Raw genomic sequence first — 17,933 nt, 5'->3', positions numbered from 1 at the left:
AAAGCAGATTAGAAATCTGCTCTATCTATCCATTTATCCATATCTGTCTATCCATATCGTATCTGTACCAAAAAGAATGAAAACCGGGTAGTACACCAATATATATTCTGTTCTATCTAAATATCTTGATTATTGGATCATAAAAATGATTAAATGTCTGAGGTTCACATTGTACTACAATAAATTTTTCACTTAAATATAAGCAATATGTGTGGGAGTCGGAGTCGTGGAGTCGGAGTTGGAGTCGGTGTAAGGGAAATTGAGGAGTCGGAGTCGCAAGTTTGGCTTACCGACTCCACAGCCCTGAATATAACCTACCTAAAATAACAAGGAGGATACTACCTAATATCAAAGTGTGAAGAATAATAAAAACCTGACTTCGGGATATAATCATGAAGAGCAAATTGCTACAAAATAGCCTTTAAAATAAATGAATACCAAAGCAAATGAAAAAACACAAACATAAACCTTTCTCCAGTGTGAGATACAATGTATTTTTCAGACTACAAGATGCACCAGACCATCATAAGACGTATCCCAAAATTTCAGGCAGAAAATAGGTGAAAAAATGTAATGCAGCTAATGGGGGGTTCGTTTTACAGACCAAATTCAGCATACTGGCGAAGGGGCGGCGGCAGTGGTGGAGCAAGGTCACAGGAGGTGTTTGGAGGTGCAACGCTGCGAGATGATGCTGTGAGTCCCATCCCAGGCTGGTAGAAGGGGGGTGTTTGACGGTGCAAGGGCTCCGCCGCCATTTTGTGAAAGCCTGGAACCCCCGCACTTGCATGGTTTCAATGCAGTGGACTCTTGGAAAAATGTTTGCAAAGCCACTGCACCACTGAGTGTCAGCCTGGGATTCGCAGCATCGCACCTCCGAACAACCCCTCCTCCCAGCCCAAGGCCCGCAGCATGAGGAGTTTGAAGGAGTTTCCAATTCATACTTTTGATTTGGGATCTAAGAATTTTTATGTGCACCCCTGGTCACATCAAATTATCAGGTCACCCTGTAAATTGGATGAGACAATGGGTAATTGGATGATTACCTTAGCATCTGTCCTTTTCATATATGGCTGCATTTCTATTATCAATGTGAAATAGAATGGAAAAAAGCATTACTTGACAACCTTTTAAAGCAGCAGTCGTAATATAAATATAAAATATATTATACACATTGTTCATATAGTTGATTTTTAATAATAAATGGACAATGGAAATTGTGAACATTTTTTAAAAATCATTTACTGCTTTACTGCTCTAAATTGTTTTCTCTTTCACTTGGAGACTTTACTGTAACTTTTTTTTATAACATTTTGTCAATAAAACAATGAAAAAAAAGAAAATTGCTACCTTCCTGTGTGAATTTTTAGATGTTTAAGAAGATTTGTTTTCCTATTAAAGCATTTCCCACAATTTGAACATGAAAATGGCTTCTCCCCTGTGTGAGTTCTACGATGTCTATAGAGATCTGATTTATCGCAAAAACATTTCCCACATTCTGAACATGAAAATGGCTTCTCCCCTGTGTGAATTCTCTGATGTTTGACAAGATCTGATTTCAACTTAAAACATTTCCCACATTCTGAACATGAAAATGGTTTCTCCCCTGTATGAATTTTCTCATGTGTAATAAAATGTGATTTCTCTGCAAAACATTTCCCACATTCTGAACAAGAATATGGCTTCTCACCTGTGTGACTTCTTTTATGTGAAACAAGTCTTGCATTAGTACTATAACATTTTCCACATTCTGAACATGGAAATGATTTCTGCCCTGTGTGAGTTAACTGATGTCTAACAAGACTATATTTCTCTGTAAAACATTTTCCACAATCGAAACATGAAAATGGCTTCTTTCCTGTATGAGTTCTTTGATGCTTAACAAGTTGGTGTTTCATTGTAAAACATTTCCCACATTCTGAACATGAATGTGGCTTCTGACCTGTGTGAATTCTCTGATGCCTAATTAAAACTGATTTTCGTTTAAAGAATTTCTCACATTCGGAGCATGAAAATACCTTGTTGCCGCCTGTGTGACTTATTTGATGTATACCAAGACTTGATTTATCTGTAAAACATTTCCCACATTCTGAGCAAGAAACTGGCTTATCGCTTCCTGTGTGAGTTCTCTGATGTTTAACAAGTTCAGATTTCGTACAAAAACGTTTCCCACATTCTGAACATAAAAATGGCTTCTCCCCAGTATGAATTCTCTGATGTCTAGTAAGATGTGCTTTCTGGTTAAAACATTTTCCACATTCTGAACAAGAAAATGCTTTTTTCCCTGTGTGACTTCTCTGATGCTCCACAAAATGAGATCTCTCTATAAAACATTTCCCGAATTCTGGACAAGCAAATGGCTTATCCATTGTGTGGCTTCTCTGATGTTTAATAAGTATGGATTTCTTACTATAACATTTTCCACATTCTGAACATGAAAATGGCTTCTCTCCTGTGTGAGTTCTCTCATGTGTAACAAGACAAGATCTTTGTGTAAAACATTTCCCACATTCTGAACATAAATATGGCTTCTTCCCTGTGTGAATCCTCTGATGTACAATTAAAACTGATTGTTGTTTAAACAATTTCCCACATTTAGTACATAAAAATGGCTTCTCTCCTGTGTGAATTCTCTGATGAGTTACAAGTTTGGATTTCTCACTATAACGTTTCCCACATTCTGAACATGAAAATGGCTTATCCCCTGTGTGAATTCTCAGATGTGTAACAAGATTTGCTTTCCGATTAAAACATTTCCCACATTCTGAACATGAAAATGGCTTCTCCCCTGTGTGTATTATCTGATGTGTAACAAGACATGATTTGCTTGTAAAACATTTTCCACATTCTGAACATGAATGTGGCTTCTTCCCTCTGTGACTCTTCTGATGTGTTACAAGCCTTGCTTTAGTATTGTAACATTTACCACATTCTGAACATGAAAATGGTTTCTCTCTTATATCAGCTATTTCATGTTCAAGAACCCTTCTGTGACTTTCATTTTGCATTTTTGTCTTTGATGAAGCAGAAAAATGGACCTGTTGAAAAGGATCAGAGGACAGATTTTTTCTGATGAGATCTTGAGGTGTATCTGGCATAATGACATGTTCTTCAGAAGTATCAGGTGTCATACGAGGATTATCTACTGAAAAAGCTGAGAATATCAGAAGTTCCCCTGAGCTCCTGGTACAGTCATCTGTCAAGAATAAAAATGATTTTATTATTTTTCAGTAACATTGCATTTCAATTATATTACTATTTATTTTATTGTGCCCGATCCTGTCCTGGATTGGTCAGCTCCTGTGCACTATTACTATTCTCTGATTGAAGGACATATATATTCAGCTCATGACCCCTCCCTGATGGGATCCCTGGTTACCTGGTCGAAAATAATGCTTAAACATGATTGAACCACTGGCCACGGTCATTTAATCTGGTTCTGTGGAAATCTATCACAAAAAAAGAAAGAAAAAAAAAAAATATATATATATATACACTCACTGGCCACTTTATTAGGTACACCATGCTAGTAACGGGTTGGACCCCCTTTTGCCTTCAGAACTGCCTCAATTCTTCGTGGCAGAGATTCAACAAGGTGCTGGAAGCATTCCTCCGAGATTTTGGACCATATTGACATGATGGCATCACACAGTTGGCGCAGATTTGTCGGCTGCACATCCCTGATGCGAATCTCCCGTTCCACCACATCCCAAAGATGCTCTATTGGATTGAGATCTGGTGACTGAGGAGGCCATTTGAGTACAGTGAACTCATTGTCATGTTCAAGAAACCAATCTGAGATGATTCGAGCTTTATGACATGGCGCATTATCCTGCTGAAAGTAGCCATCAGATGTTGGGTACATTGTGGTCATAAAGGGATGGACATGGTCAGCAACAATACTCAGGTAGGCTGTGGCGTTGCAACGATGCTCAATTGGTACCAAGGGGCCCAAAGAGTGCCAAGAAAAAATTCCCCACACCATGACACCACCACCACCAGCCTGAACCGTTGATACAAGGCAGGATGGATCCATGCTTTCATGTTGTTTACGCCAAATTCTGACCCTACCATCCGAATGTCGCAGCAGAAATCGAGACTCATCAGACCAGGCAACGTTTTTCCAATCTTCTACTGTCCAATTTCGATGAGCTTGTGCAAATTGTAGCCTCAGTTTCCTGTTCTTAGCTGAGAGGAGTGGTACCCAGTGTGGTCTTCTGCTGCTGTAGCCCATCTGCCTCAAAGTTCGACGCACTGTGCGTTCAGAGATGCTCTTCTGCCTACCTTGGTTGTAACGGGTGGCAATTTGAGTCACTGTTGCCTTTCTATCAGCTCGAACCAGTCTGCCCATTCTCCTCTGACCTCTGGCATCAACAAGGCATTTCCGGCCACAGAACTGCCGCTCACTGGATTTTTTTTCTTTTTCGGACCATTCTCTGTAAACCCTAGAGATGGTTGTGGGTGAAAATCCCAGTAGATCAGCAGTTTCTGAAATACTCAGACCAGCCCTTCTGGCACCAACAATCATGCCACGTTCAAAGGCACTCAAATCACCTTTCTTCCCCATACTGATGCTCGGTTTGAACTGCAGGAGATTGTCTTGACCATGTCTACATGCCTAAATGCACTGAGTTGCCGCCATGTGATTGGCTGATTAGAAATTAAGTCTTAACACACAGTTGGACAGGTGTACCTAATAAAGTGGCCAGTGAGTGTACATACACACACACACACACGCACGCACGCACGCACGCACGCAGTGTATATATATATATATATATATATATATATATATATATACATATACACACACACACACACACACACACAGTATGTATATACACATCTGTGTTAAATGTGATGCTTTGCTCTCTGTATATACAGTATGTATATTGATGAAATGGTGCCTATTGTGCATTGTCACTTTATATGTGTTTTTTGGAGTTGTATCACATAATTGACAGATGGGAAGTCTTGTAGTTGAGGTTTAGAATGCTGATTGGTGTTTTCCTCATTAGCTATGTTATTTAAACCTGATATGCTGCATCATTTTGTATGCTTGAAAAAGACGTACTGTATGACGGGTTGAAAATTTGCACTTTATGGCAGAATAATGATGTTCTGATTTTTCATCACCTACTATTGCACACTGTGTACCATTTCTTGATCTAAGAACATTTTCTTTTAATGACCTCAAATTCAGATTTTATTTTCTTTATAAAATATTATTTCTATAGCACTATTGAATCCATGGTGCTGTACATGAGAAGGGGTTGCATACAAAATACAGATATATTTGAGAGTAAACATACTAATAATGAGAGACTGGTATGGAGGGAAAAGGACCCTGCCCTTGTGTGCTTACATTCTAAAGTATGATGGGGAAGGAGAAAGTAGTAGGTTGGCGGGGTTAAGTAGCTCTGATGGTGTTGAGGAGGGAGCGGGGTCATTGCAGGCTGTAAGCTTTCTCAGAGGCAAATGGGCGAGGAACGAATAAGTGTGAAAAAGAGAAGGAGGTCTTGGGAGGACCGGAGATTACGTGATGGAAGATAACGGGAGATTAGTTCAGAGATATACGGAGGAGAAAGGTTATGGATGGCTTTGCAGGTTTGTAGGTCAGTGTTAGTAGTTTGAACTGGATATGCTGTGGAATTGGGAGTCAATGAAGAGAATTGCAAAGGGGAGAAGGGGAGGAGTAGAGAGGAGAGAGATGAACTAGTTGGGCGGCAGAGTTAAAGACGGACTGGAGAGGTGCGAGGGTGTTAGCAGGTAGGCCACAGAGGATGATATTGCAATATTCAAGGCAGGAGATGATGAGGGCACCCACAAGCATTTTAGTGGGTTGAGGAAAGGACTGATTCTGGAAATATTTTTGAGCTGGAGACAATAGGAGGTGGATGAGTGTGTTGTGTTGGTTTGCCGATTTCTAGTGCATGAACAATTTAGAAAAACGCTGTGTAATTCAAATGAAGCAAAAAAAGATGCCAGCCCAGCTGCACTATACTCCAGATTAATCTCACGGGCTCTGGTTCTGCTGCTCGCACCACTCTTCTGTTTCTCTCCACCTGTCAAATTAATCTGAGAATTATTAACAGAATACTATACTCATCTTCTTTCACTGCTGAAGTTGTACGGCACACTCTGTTAAGCATTTGTTGATTGATTTAGGGCTTTCTCTTCCTATCTCTTTTGCCAAGCTGTGATGTCCTCTTACTATCCAAAACTACCAAAAAATGGATGCAGCATTCCCTGCCTCAGCTTTTATAAAGGTTCTGATATACTTTCCTGATTTGCTAAGCTATACTATTTAATGTGATAGCTGCAAAGCATCATGGAGAAGCCACGCAAAAGGTCACGGTAGCCTTCTATGGTGGATGCATTAATTTGCAAATTGAAAAAGGGCGATTTGCACATTTCAAAATTGTTCGAATTTGCCTGGACAAAAGAGTTATCTAAAATTCTAAACAAATTTGATTGGGATCAAATCAATTTGCTAATCTTTACTTTATCTCGGCCTATTATTGGATCAAGATGTTGCATGCAAAAGAAGGCAGTTCCTGCACGGATCCACAACGCAAATCTAGAGCTGCGCAATAAGTCAAGCAAGTCCGCAATTCTGCCAACGGCTGTCACTATTTTTGACATGACCATCTGCATCCAGCCTTAAACTCCATCCCTACATCAGCAGGATTTCTAAATGCCTTCCATGAAATTTTAAAATTTTAGCCTTATTGCACTGAAATGTGCAAGCTATTGTGTCTGTCTGAGGCACTTTTCTATACCATTCTCATGTATAAAGACATAAACCCCAAACAGAGTTCTCAGCGCACAGCACTTCAGAATGTGAGTGTCGCTTTAGGCCTTAGACAGCATTTATTTTTGGTCATTCTTGAATAACTTTATGCTGGATCCAGTTTTAACAATCCGTATGTTATTATTTTTGTTTCTAATATGGAAAAAAAAAATCTAGAGATTTTTCAGAGCTTTTCATATCAACTGCTCAGTGAACAACAAACAACACTCAGATGACAAAAACATCTCAGGTGAAGATACAAAAGGAATGTTGGGGTTCCTTTGGTTTGGATGTGTGTCCATTTTTAGAATAGAAAACAAAGTTGTGCGTGATGTGCTTATTTTATAGTTAGACAAATTGATATCACTAATAAAATTCAACCATTTTAGTCACAGCATCTATCGATCACCATAAATATTGTGCTAACTGTATTGTACCAGTTGTTAAAAAGTACACAAAGTATGTCATGTTCAGGGGCGTAACTACCACAGTCGCAGCAGTCGCCACTGCGACCGGGCCCGGGGGGAGTCAGGGGCCCAGCAGTCATATCTCCCAACCGTCCCGATTCTCGTGGGACAGTGCAGTTTTTGACCCCCCCCACCCGCGTCCCGCCCGGGAGTCTATTTTTCCTGCACTGCACTGAGCCGCCATGCCCCCTCATGCATCCCATCCTCGCCCTCCCACAGAGACACACTGTACTGACAGCGGCCCGTCGCTAGGCTATTTTCTCCAATGTGCGCACAGGACCTGTGATGCAGTCCAGGAGGGGAGGAGTGAGGGATCAGGGGCCTCGGTATCTGCAGGACTCTGCTGTGCTGGTTGTCATGATGCTGGATGAGGTAAAGTTTATATGTGGGGTCAGGAGGGGTTTACAGTGTGGATGTAGCAGTGCTGTGTGTGCACAATTTTGGATGGCGCAGTGCCGTGTGTAGAGGAGGTGTACGGAGCAGAGCTGTGTGTGTACGAAGTGGAGCCGGGTGTGTAGGAGGTGTACGGAGCGGAGCTGTGTGTGTACGAGGTGTACGGAGCAGAGTCATGTGTGCACGAGGTGTACGGAGCGGAGCCGTGTTTGTAAAGGTGTACGGAGCGGAATCGTGTTTGTAAAGGTGTGCGGAGCACAGCCGTGTGTGTACGAGGTGTACGGAGCAGAGCCATGTGTGTACAAGGTGTACGGAGCGGAGCCGTGTGTGTACGAGGTGTACGGAGCGGAGCCGTGTGTGCACGAGGTGTACGGAGCGGAGCCGTGTGTGCACGAGGTGTACGGAGCGGAGCCGTGTTTGTAAAGGTGTACGGAGCGGAATCGTGTTTGTAAAGGTGTACGGAGCACAGCCGTGTGTGTACGAGGTGTACGGAGCAGAGCCGTGTGTGTACAAGGTGTACGGAGCGGAGCCGTGTGTGTACGAGGTGTACGGAGCGGAGCCGTGTGTGTACGAGGTGTACGGAGCGGAGCCGTGTGTGTACGAGGTGTACGGAGCGGAGCCGTGCGTGTACGAGATGTACGGAGCGGAGCCGTGCGTGTACGAGGTGTACAGAGTGGAGATGTACGTGTATTTTGGCAGTGTGGATGTAGCAGAGCTGTGTGTGTACAATTTTGGACGGCGCAGTGCCGTGTGTGTAGGAGGTGTACGGAGCGGAGCTGTGTGTGTACGAAGTGGAGCCGTGTGTGTACGAAGTGTATGGAGTGGAGCCGTGTGTGTAGGAGGTGTACGGAGCGGAACCGTGTGTGTACGAGGTGTACGGAGCGGAACCGTGTGTGTACGAGGTGTACGGAGCGGAACCGTGTGTACGAGATGTACGGAGCGGAGCCGTGTGTACGAGGTGTACGGAGCGGAGCTGTGTGTGTACGAGATGTACGGAGTGGAGCCGTGTGTACGAGATGTACGGAGCGGAGCCATGCGTGTACGAGGTGTACGGAGTGGAGATGTGCGTGTATTTTGGCATGGGGGGCCCCATTTGAAAGTTTGCACCGGGGCCCATAACTTGGTAGTTACACCACTGGTCATGTTTATTGTAATTGTTTTGCATCTTGATCTTATAATGTACTGGCATATAGAGATACCTGTACAGACCAGTATATATGTACCAGAATATGTAAAGTATTGAGGTTTTTAGGCTGAGAAAATTCTCTTGTACATAACAGTGAAGCCTGTGACTTGGAATGTTTCTGCCTTACATATCAGAGGTCACCGACACTAACATAATGTTTAGAAACATGCATTGTGCACAGTGACCTGTGATGGACAGGACTGGGAGTAAATAGCTATCTCCTCTGCAGCAGCTCAGAAACGTGCTCAGAATGCAGGGGAGAAACATTTTGTACAAAATAAAGCGTGAAGCACTGAAAAAATTAGCAAACGCTTTCGTATTTTCACGCCAGTCCAAATCAGCTCTGCCGAAGTGGGTGGAGCATGAATGGGAGGTTGGCAGTGCCCACCAAATTCATAAAGAGTTATGACATGCTAGTGAAATAATTTATGCCCATCAGAAATTTTGCTTTAGTCCATCCCTGACTTGGTTACCATTTCTGTTCGGATGCACAGAGGCACGTACCACTGAGTAGAAATGATATGCATGTCTTAATGAATTTAACATTACATGTTCCATCACTTCTTCATTAAGACTGGTGTGCCACTCTTAACCCCTTTCCTACATTAGACGTACTATCCCGTCCATGTGACCCGGGACCTAATTCCCATGGACGGAATAGTACGTCTAGTGCGATCAGCTGCGCTCACGGGGGGAGCGCAGCTGATCGCGGCCAGGTGTCAGCTGATTATCACAGCTGACACCCGGCACTATGTGTCAGGGGCAGTCACGGACCGCCTCCGACACGTTAACCCCTGGCACACTGCGATCAAACACGTGTCCACGGGCTCCCTCCGTGCTTCCCCTAGACCCCCACAGCAGCGCGATGTGCAGCGCTGCTGCGGGGGGTCTCCTTCCCTGCAGGTCCCTTCCCTCCTTCCCCTTCCCTGCAGGTTCCTGAATCCAAAATGGCGGCGGGGACCTTTGGGGGCCTGCAGGGAGCTGGCTTCCTCATGCCTGCAAAGCACCGACATGAGGAAGTCTACAGCACTGCTTGTGATAGATCGCTGATCAGTCACAGCGATCTGTGATGTGACAGATCAGCAATCTGTCACATGACAGATATGTCCCCCCTGGGACATTGTAATAAAGTTAAAAAAAAAAAAAAAAGTAAAAATAATTTATAAAAAAAAAAAAAAAAAAAAAATCGCTAAATAAGAAAAAAAAATTCCCTAATAAATAAAATAAAAAAAACAAAGCAATAAAAGTACACATATTTGGTATCGCTGCGACCGTAACGACCCGCTCTATAAAACTGTCCCACTAGTTAACCCCTTTATTGAACCCCTTAAAAAATAAAAAACGAAGCAAAAAATAAAGCTTTATCATCATACTGCCGAACAAAAAGTGCAATAACGCGCGATCAAAAAGACGGATATAAATAGCCATAGTACCACTGAAAATGTCATCTTGTCCCGCAAAAAACGAGCCACCACACAGCGTCATCAGCGAAAAAATAAAAATTTATAGCTCGCAGAATAAAGCGAATAATTATTTTTTATATAAAATTGTTTTCATTGCATAAAAGTGCCAAAACAAAAAAACGACATAAATGAGGTATCGCTGTAACCGTACTGACCCGAAGAATAAAACCGCTTTATCAATTTTACCGCACGTGGAACGGTGTAAACACCCCCCCAAAAGAAATTCATGAAACGCTGGTTTTTGATCATTCTGCGTCCCAAGAATTGGAATAAAAAGCGATCAAAAAATGTAACGTGCCCGAAAATGGAACCAATAAAAACATCAACTCATCCCACAAAAAATAAGACCTCACATGACTCGGTGGGTCAAAATATGGAAAAATTATAGCTCTCAAAATGTGGTGATGCATAAACTATTTTCACAATAAAAAGCGTCTTTTAGCGTGCGACAGCTGCCAAACATAAAAACCGCCATAAATAGTAAATCAAATCCCCCTTTATCACCCCCTTAGTTAGGGAAAAATAATACAATTAAAAAAAAAATGTATTTCCATTTTCCCATTAGGGCTAAGGTTAGGGCTAGGGGGGTGTTGGGGTTAGGGTTGGAGTTAGAATTGGGAGGTTTCCACTGCTTTGGCACATCAGCGGCTTTCCAAACGCGACATGTTGTCCGATCTCAATTCCAGCCAAAAAAGTCAAATGGCGCTGCTTCCCTTCCGAGCTCTGCCATGCACCCAAATAGTGGTTTACCCCCACATATGGGGTATCAACGTACTCAGGACAAATTGCACAATAACTTTTGGGGTCCTGTTACTCTTGGGAAAATAACAATTGAGGGTGAAAAGATCATTTTTGTGGAAAAAAATATGATTTTTTTTAATTGTATGGCTGTACGTTATAAACTTCGGTGAAGCCCTTGGGGGTTCAAAGTGCTCACCACATATCTAGATAAGTTCCTTGGGGGTCTAGTTTCCAAAATGGGATCACTTGTGGGGGGGTTTTCACTGTTTAGGCACATCAGGAGCTCTCCAAACTTGACATGGCATCCGATCTGAATTCCAGCCAATTTTGCAGGGAAAAAGTCATACGGCGCGCCTTCCCTTCCGAGCTGTGCCATGCGCCCAAACAGTGGTTCCCCCCCACATATCAGGTATCGGCGTACTCAGGACAAATTGCACAATAACTTTTCCAGTCCAATTTCTCCTGTTACCCTTAGTAAAATAAAAAAATTGAACCTGAAGTATTTTTTTTGTGAAAAAAAGTTAAATGTTCATTTTTTTTAAACATTCAAAAACTTCCTGTGAAGCGCCTGAAGGGTTAATAAACTTCTTGAATGTGGTTTTGAGCAGCTTGAGGGGTGCAGTTTTTAGAATGGTGTCACTTTTGGGTATTTTCTATCATTTAGACCCCTCAAAGTGACTTCAAATGTGATGTGGTCCGTAAAAATAAAATGGTGTTGTAAAAATGAGAAATCGCTGGTCAACTTTTAACCCTTATAACTTCCTAACAAAAAAAAATTTTGGTTCCCAAATTGTGCTGATGTAAAGTAATCATGTGGGAAATGTTACTTATTACATTTTTTGTGTGCCATATCTCTGTGATTTAAGAGCATAAAAATTCAAAGTTGGAAAATTGCGACATTTTCAAAATTTTCGCCAAATTTCTGTTCTTTTCACAAATAAACGCAAGTTATATGAATGAAATTTTACCACTAACATGAAGTACAATATGTCACGAGAAAACATTGTCAGAATCGCCTAGATCCGTTGAAGCGTTCCTGAGTTATGACCTCATAAAGGGACAGTGGTCAGAATTGTTAAAATTGGCCCGGGAGTTAACGTGCAAACCACCCTTGGTAGTAAAGGGGTTAAAGAGGTTGTTCAAGACTTTTTTTTTTACTATGGGCATAAAAACTAAATGGGCAAGTAGTTGCTAACAGAGACAAATACTTTCCTGTTCTGCCTGGTGCTGGCTCAGAGTGGTCGGGGAAACAAATGCTCCATGTCAGCAGAGCAGCTCATCTTCCGGGCTGCATCACTTCCGACGTCATACTGACTGATAGTTTAACTGTGGAAAGCCGACTGTCAATCAACATGAGGTTGGTAGTCACGCCCCATCAAAAGAGCGGAGTAGAATCTCTGCTATGTTGACGTGAAGTCAGCGGAAGCCTCAGAATCACCGGCAAGAACAATTAGTGACCGCTCTGTGCCGACAGAGATCAGCAGCAGGCAAAACAGGCAGGTGGTTAGCAACTAACTACGTGATAGTTCTTAGCACAATGTAAAAAAATAGTCACCCCATGAATAGATATAGATAACTCCATTAATGTGTCAGACCCTAAATCCACATCAAAAGTTCCATGTGAACAAACCATAAAGAACTAACATCATCTCAAGTTGCTCTACAAGCCAGAGATCGTATAAAACCTGTGACTTCTCTGCATTTAGTGGTCACTACTCACCTGTGCGGTTATCTGTAGGAATCTCCTCTTTACACCACTCATCACCCCTCACATATGTCTCTGTAGTATTAATATGGGGCAGAACTTCACCCTGAAAGAAAGATTGTAAAAGTCACTGACAAATGGAAAATTCACAGATGAAGACATTTGAGAAGATCCAGATAACATCTAATGTCTATGATCAGCTTTATCCTGTCATCTGCACCAGATATAACACATACACTGAATGGCCACCTTACTAGACACCCATCTAGCAGTACATTGGGCCTTCAGAACCTCAGCAATTAATAGTGTCACAGATTGCACAAGGTGCTGAGATTGTTCCCCAGGAATACTGGCCCATGCCAACAGGATGGGTTCATGTAGTTGCCGCAAATTAGATGAAGGTGCTGAGATGCTCTGAGCAACCAATTCTACCACGTCCCAGAGATGCTTTATAGGGTTAAGATCTGAGGACTGTGAAAGCGGAAAATAAGGAAAACTCACTGTCATATTACTGGTGTAAAGGAATGGAAGACCGTGGCAATTCCTGAAAACTAATTGCTGCATGACATAAAGGTATATTTGTGGTGCTGCAGGATTTACTGTTATTACAGGACATTGATGCAAAGTATTGTAATTATATGGCAAATGCTATGATTAATTGTAATCCACTTTATGTGATAGTTAGGCTGCTTTTACACTTGCCGTGATTTTTAGGGGACGTTTTTTCTGGCCGTATTGCCTTGATTTTTGCGGTCTCCCGTAAAAACGGGCCACAAAAAACCTTCTCGGACCGCCGTTTTTCCCTGTTGTAACAAATTGCAGGGAAAAAACTGCGATCCGCAAATACGGTGTACTGCAAAAACAAGCTACCGTTGTTTTTGCGGTACCATTGTTTTAAATGAAGGCCGTGTCTGCGAGCCGTGAAAAATATTGAGCAAGCTCGATATTTTTTCACGGCCATATATACGGCCCTCACAATCATACAGCACATGGCGCTCCAATGTATTTTTGCGGGCCGTTTTTGCGGCCCCACAGAAATCTATTGGGGCCGCAAAAACCGCCCGCAAAAACAAAGCAAGTGTAAAAGCAGTCGTATAGGACGAAAGACATCTGGGTAGGGGAGAGTTACAGAGGGTCAGCCCTGCAGCTGGGCAGGGGAGAGTTACAGAGGGTCAGCCCTGCAGCTGTGCAGGGGGGGATACAGAGGGTCAGCCCTGCAGCTGGGCAGGGGAGAGTTACAGAGGGTCACCCTGCAGCTTGCCAGGGGAGCGTTACAGAGGGTAACCCTGCATTTGTGCAGGGGAGAGTTACAAAGGGTCAGCCCTGCAGCTGTGCAAGGGGGAGATACAGAGGGTCAGCCCTGCAGCTGGGCAGGGGAGAGTTACAGAGGGTCACCCTGCAGTTGGGCAGGGGAGAGTTACAGAGGGTCAGCCCTGCAGCTGGGCAGGGGAGAGTTACAGAGGGTCACCCTGCAGCTTGGCAGGGGAGAGTTACAGAGGGTCACCCTGCAGCTGGGGAGAGTTTTGGGAGATGTTTCTAGATGGTTCAATATTTAGTGTAAATTGTAGTGTATACTCAATAAACTTTAATTCTAATGTCCATTTCCTATGGAAATGCTGGCGCCATACTTAACGGGGGAGCCTTACGAAGCCTACTATGACTTAGCCTTACAAGACAATAAAGAATATGTGAAACTGAAAATTAAAATTTTGGCAAGCTTGAGGGTGACAATGACTATCAGGGCACAACGGGACCACCGCTGGGCGTATCATAAACCCCCTCACTGCCAAAAGTTTGATCTGCTGCATCTGGTCTAAAATGGTTGCAGCCAGAGTCCTCTACCCCTGCACAGATGGTAAAGCATGTGGTGATGGACTGGTTCATGCATTCCCTTCTGAGGCCAATTCAGATTTGGGTTGCCCAGGTTGATCCTCGGAATGCTGATGACCTGCTTGGACTGGTCAAAAAGTATCAGCGAGTCGAGGGTTCCTTGGGGAGGCAACCCATTACATACTGGGGGTCCCATGTCTAAAGGGGCAGTCCTTGCTGGCGATGTTATATGCTGGAAATGTCACAGCCCAGGCCATATAGCCAACCACACATTGATCTTCAAGCAGATGGACTGTAGCCTGAGACGCCGCTGTTCATACTAGGCATATCCGGCCTGCAGTGTGAACGGTTCACCCAGTGAGGAGCCCCAAGCTTGTCCCGTGAAGGTGAATAGTCTGAAAGTGACTAGACTGCTAGACTCTGGGAGTTTGGTGACCCCTCATGAGGGCCACACTTCCTCTCCAGCTGTTCCCTAGGAAGAGAGTTGGCGTCTGCTGCATCTACGGGGATGCTAAATGCTATCCTGTGGCCAGAGTGGACACTGAAACGAACCAAGGTACTGAATTCCATGAGGTCGGCATTGTTTTGGGACCTGTGGGGGAAGGAGACAGGGCTTAGATGCTTGGATAACAGATGGGTAGCTCCTAGAGCATACAAACAGGCCATGGAGGTGTGTGCCATACTTATAGTTTTCTTTGAAACAATTGTACCTGCTGATCCAAGGTCTTTCTGTAGCGCTCCACAGGTGGTCTTTGGTTCTTGGACAACTCTCTTCTGATATTTATTTTCACTCCTCTGTCTGAAATCTTGCGGGGAGCACCTGGTAGTGGCAGGCTTATGGTGTAATGAATATGGACGTGTCTCCACTACCATAGGGGTGGAGCACATATTCATGACTTTAATGAGCAGTATCATGTGACCGCACAGGAAGAAGACAGGAGGAGAGATGCAGACGCCGGGACTGAGCTGTAGCAGAGCTGGATATGCAGACGCCAGGAGGGTGCGTAGCACTGGGGGAGGGAGAGCCATGCCACATTCACCTGTCCACGTTCCACCACTGCGCTCAGTCTCGTGGGTCCTCTGGCTGTGATGTTCAGGTCAGAGGGCGCGATGATGTGATTAGTGCGCGCCCTCTGCCTGAACAGACACTGCAGAGAGCCGGCGATGCTGAGGAGCAGCGGGCAGCGACGAGAGGCAAGTATGTCATTTTTTTTTTTAAATCGCAGCAGCAGCAGCAATATATGGGGCATATATTAATATGGAGCATGTTATGGGGCCACCATTAACCTTCTGGCAGCATTTTATGGGGCATATATTAATATGGAGCATGTTATGGGGCCACCATTAACCTTTCTGCAGCATTATATGGGGCATATATTAATTTGGAGCATCTTATGGGACCACCATTAACCTTTCTGCAGCATTACATGGGGCATATATTAATATGGAGCATCTTATGGGGCCACCATTTTATTTTTATCAGCATCTATTTTTATTTTTGAAATTTACCAGTAGCTGCTGCATTTCCTACCCTAGGCTTATACTTGAGTCAATAAGTTTTCCCAGTTTTTTGTGGCAAAATTAGGGGCCTCAGCTTATACTCGGGTCGGCTTATACTTGAGTATATGCAATAGTTTAGTTCCAGTCTCAAGCTCCTGAATTGTCTTACCATCGGATTCCTGCTGTTCCTCTAGTATTGTAACAATTGCTCAGTTTTCCTCTGCAATGTGTATAACATGTTCTTAGAATTATTGTTCACATTTTCCTTGATACATTGCGAACATCCATGGGATCCAATATCATTGGATATTTCTCATAGATGACCATTCTCAGTATACGCTACACCATTACATGAGGTTGGCATACTGGTTGTCATACATTATATACTGATCCAGTCTAATCTAGCACCAATGACAGCGTTCAAAGTCATTTAGATTACTCAATCTCCCCATCCTGAAATCTGATCCCCCAATTTATGCTGCACTCCGCGGTCATGTGTCTAATAAGAGTCAGATGGGAGTGTGGAAGGGTCTCCAATACATTGGCCGTTCAGTGTAAAGGAAAAATCAGACAGTCATATAACACAGAAGGGGATTGCGTTGCAATACTCAGACTGGCCAGTGGCTCTCCCTACCCGAGTGTGCCAGCTGCACATAAATACATGCTGTCATGCTCGGGTCAGGAGAGCTGCCAACCAGTACCAGCATTGCAATGCAATCCCAGTCCAAGTTACATGGCAGTATAACTCTTCTCCTATAATGGTGGATAAAACAAGACTGAACACCAGACCTAGACAGCCTTTTACACATTATAGGAGAGATTTCATGACACCATCTCTCCATCTACCTGATAATCCTGAGGAACATTGGGATCTTCGTGTTTACAGTCCTGTGGAAGAAGAGGACGGGGACATCTCTCTGGTGTTGTCCTCTTACTGGATAGAACTGGAGGAAACACATACAGGGACTGAATTCATTCTTTACATACAGATAATTATAGGCCATGTGTATTTAGTCCTGTCTATTACCTGGTGATGTGAGGGGCTGGGGAACCTCCATCATGACGTCCTTGTACAGATCTTTGCGTCCTTCTAAATACTCCCACTCCTCCATGGAGAAATAGACGGTGACATCCTGACACCTTATAGGAACCTGACACATACAATGATACCGTCATCCCCCGATCCATCCATAGCGTTACTGTATAATGAACATTCCCAGCAGTGTCACCTCTCCAGTCAGCAGCTCAATAATTTTGTAGTTGAGTTCTAGGATCTTCTGGTCAATGATGTCCTTATGTATAAGGGGGTGAAGTCGAGGCTCCATGATTGGGCTCAGGAGTCTTCCCCATCCCTCAGGCACAGGGTCTTCACAGCGCTCACTAGAAGTCTTCTTCACTACTATGTAATCCTGGTTATGGAGAGACACATGAATAAACCTCACTAAAGACATTTCCAGAGTCCTCACCTCTCCAGTTCTGTCCATCTGTTATTCCCATAGATAAGAATGATGTAATGTGACGTCATCAGAATCTCTCACCTCTCCAGTAAGCCGGAAGAGGATCTCTAGGGTGAGGTGTAATATCCTCTCCATCATCTTGTCCCTGTCCCTATCCATCCTTGTAGGGTCACTCAGGAGAATTCTCTTATATAGAAGATCTCCACTGAGAGGATCCGATATTGTAGGGACCTGAATGGGGAGAAGATGACGATGTAACATCATAAAGATCCCATGTAAGAAATCTCCGGAGCTGTTACCGGCTTCACATGATCATTACATCCAGTCATGGCCCCGTCCTGCCCCCGGTATAACAAGCAATCCAATTATAGTCACACTGGGCACCCATGGTCAAAATTACT

At 43.6% G+C, this 17,933-nt stretch overlaps 1 protein-coding gene across 1 annotated transcript; it reads right to left on the bottom strand.

Moving 5' to 3' along the window:
* Window positions 1-469: 469 nt before the first annotated feature.
* Window positions 470-17,811, bottom strand: LOC141073515 (uncharacterized). Its single transcript, XM_073560778.1, has 6 exons — window positions 17,614-17,811; window positions 17,305-17,484; window positions 17,103-17,226; window positions 16,922-17,019; window positions 12,761-12,851; window positions 470-3,193 (listed from the first exon to the last, which is right to left on the bottom strand). Exons 1-6 carry the CDS (start codon window positions 17,794-17,796, stop codon window positions 1,344-1,346), a joined length of 2,526 nt encoding a protein of 841 aa, XP_073416879.1. The 5' UTR covers window positions 17,797-17,811; the 3' UTR covers window positions 470-1,343.
* Between the last annotated feature and the right edge of the window lie 122 nt (window positions 17,812-17,933).

Source organism: Dendrobates tinctorius, unplaced genomic scaffold (assembly GCF_039654945.1).
Source record: "Dendrobates tinctorius isolate UK_male_01 unplaced genomic scaffold, ASM3965494v1 ptg000014l, whole genome shotgun sequence".
NCBI classification, from domain to species: Eukaryota; Metazoa; Chordata; class Amphibia; order Anura; family Dendrobatidae; genus Dendrobates; species Dendrobates tinctorius.
Note: the sequence above shows the minus strand (reverse complement) of the source record. Positions and strands in the feature narration are given on the sequence as shown.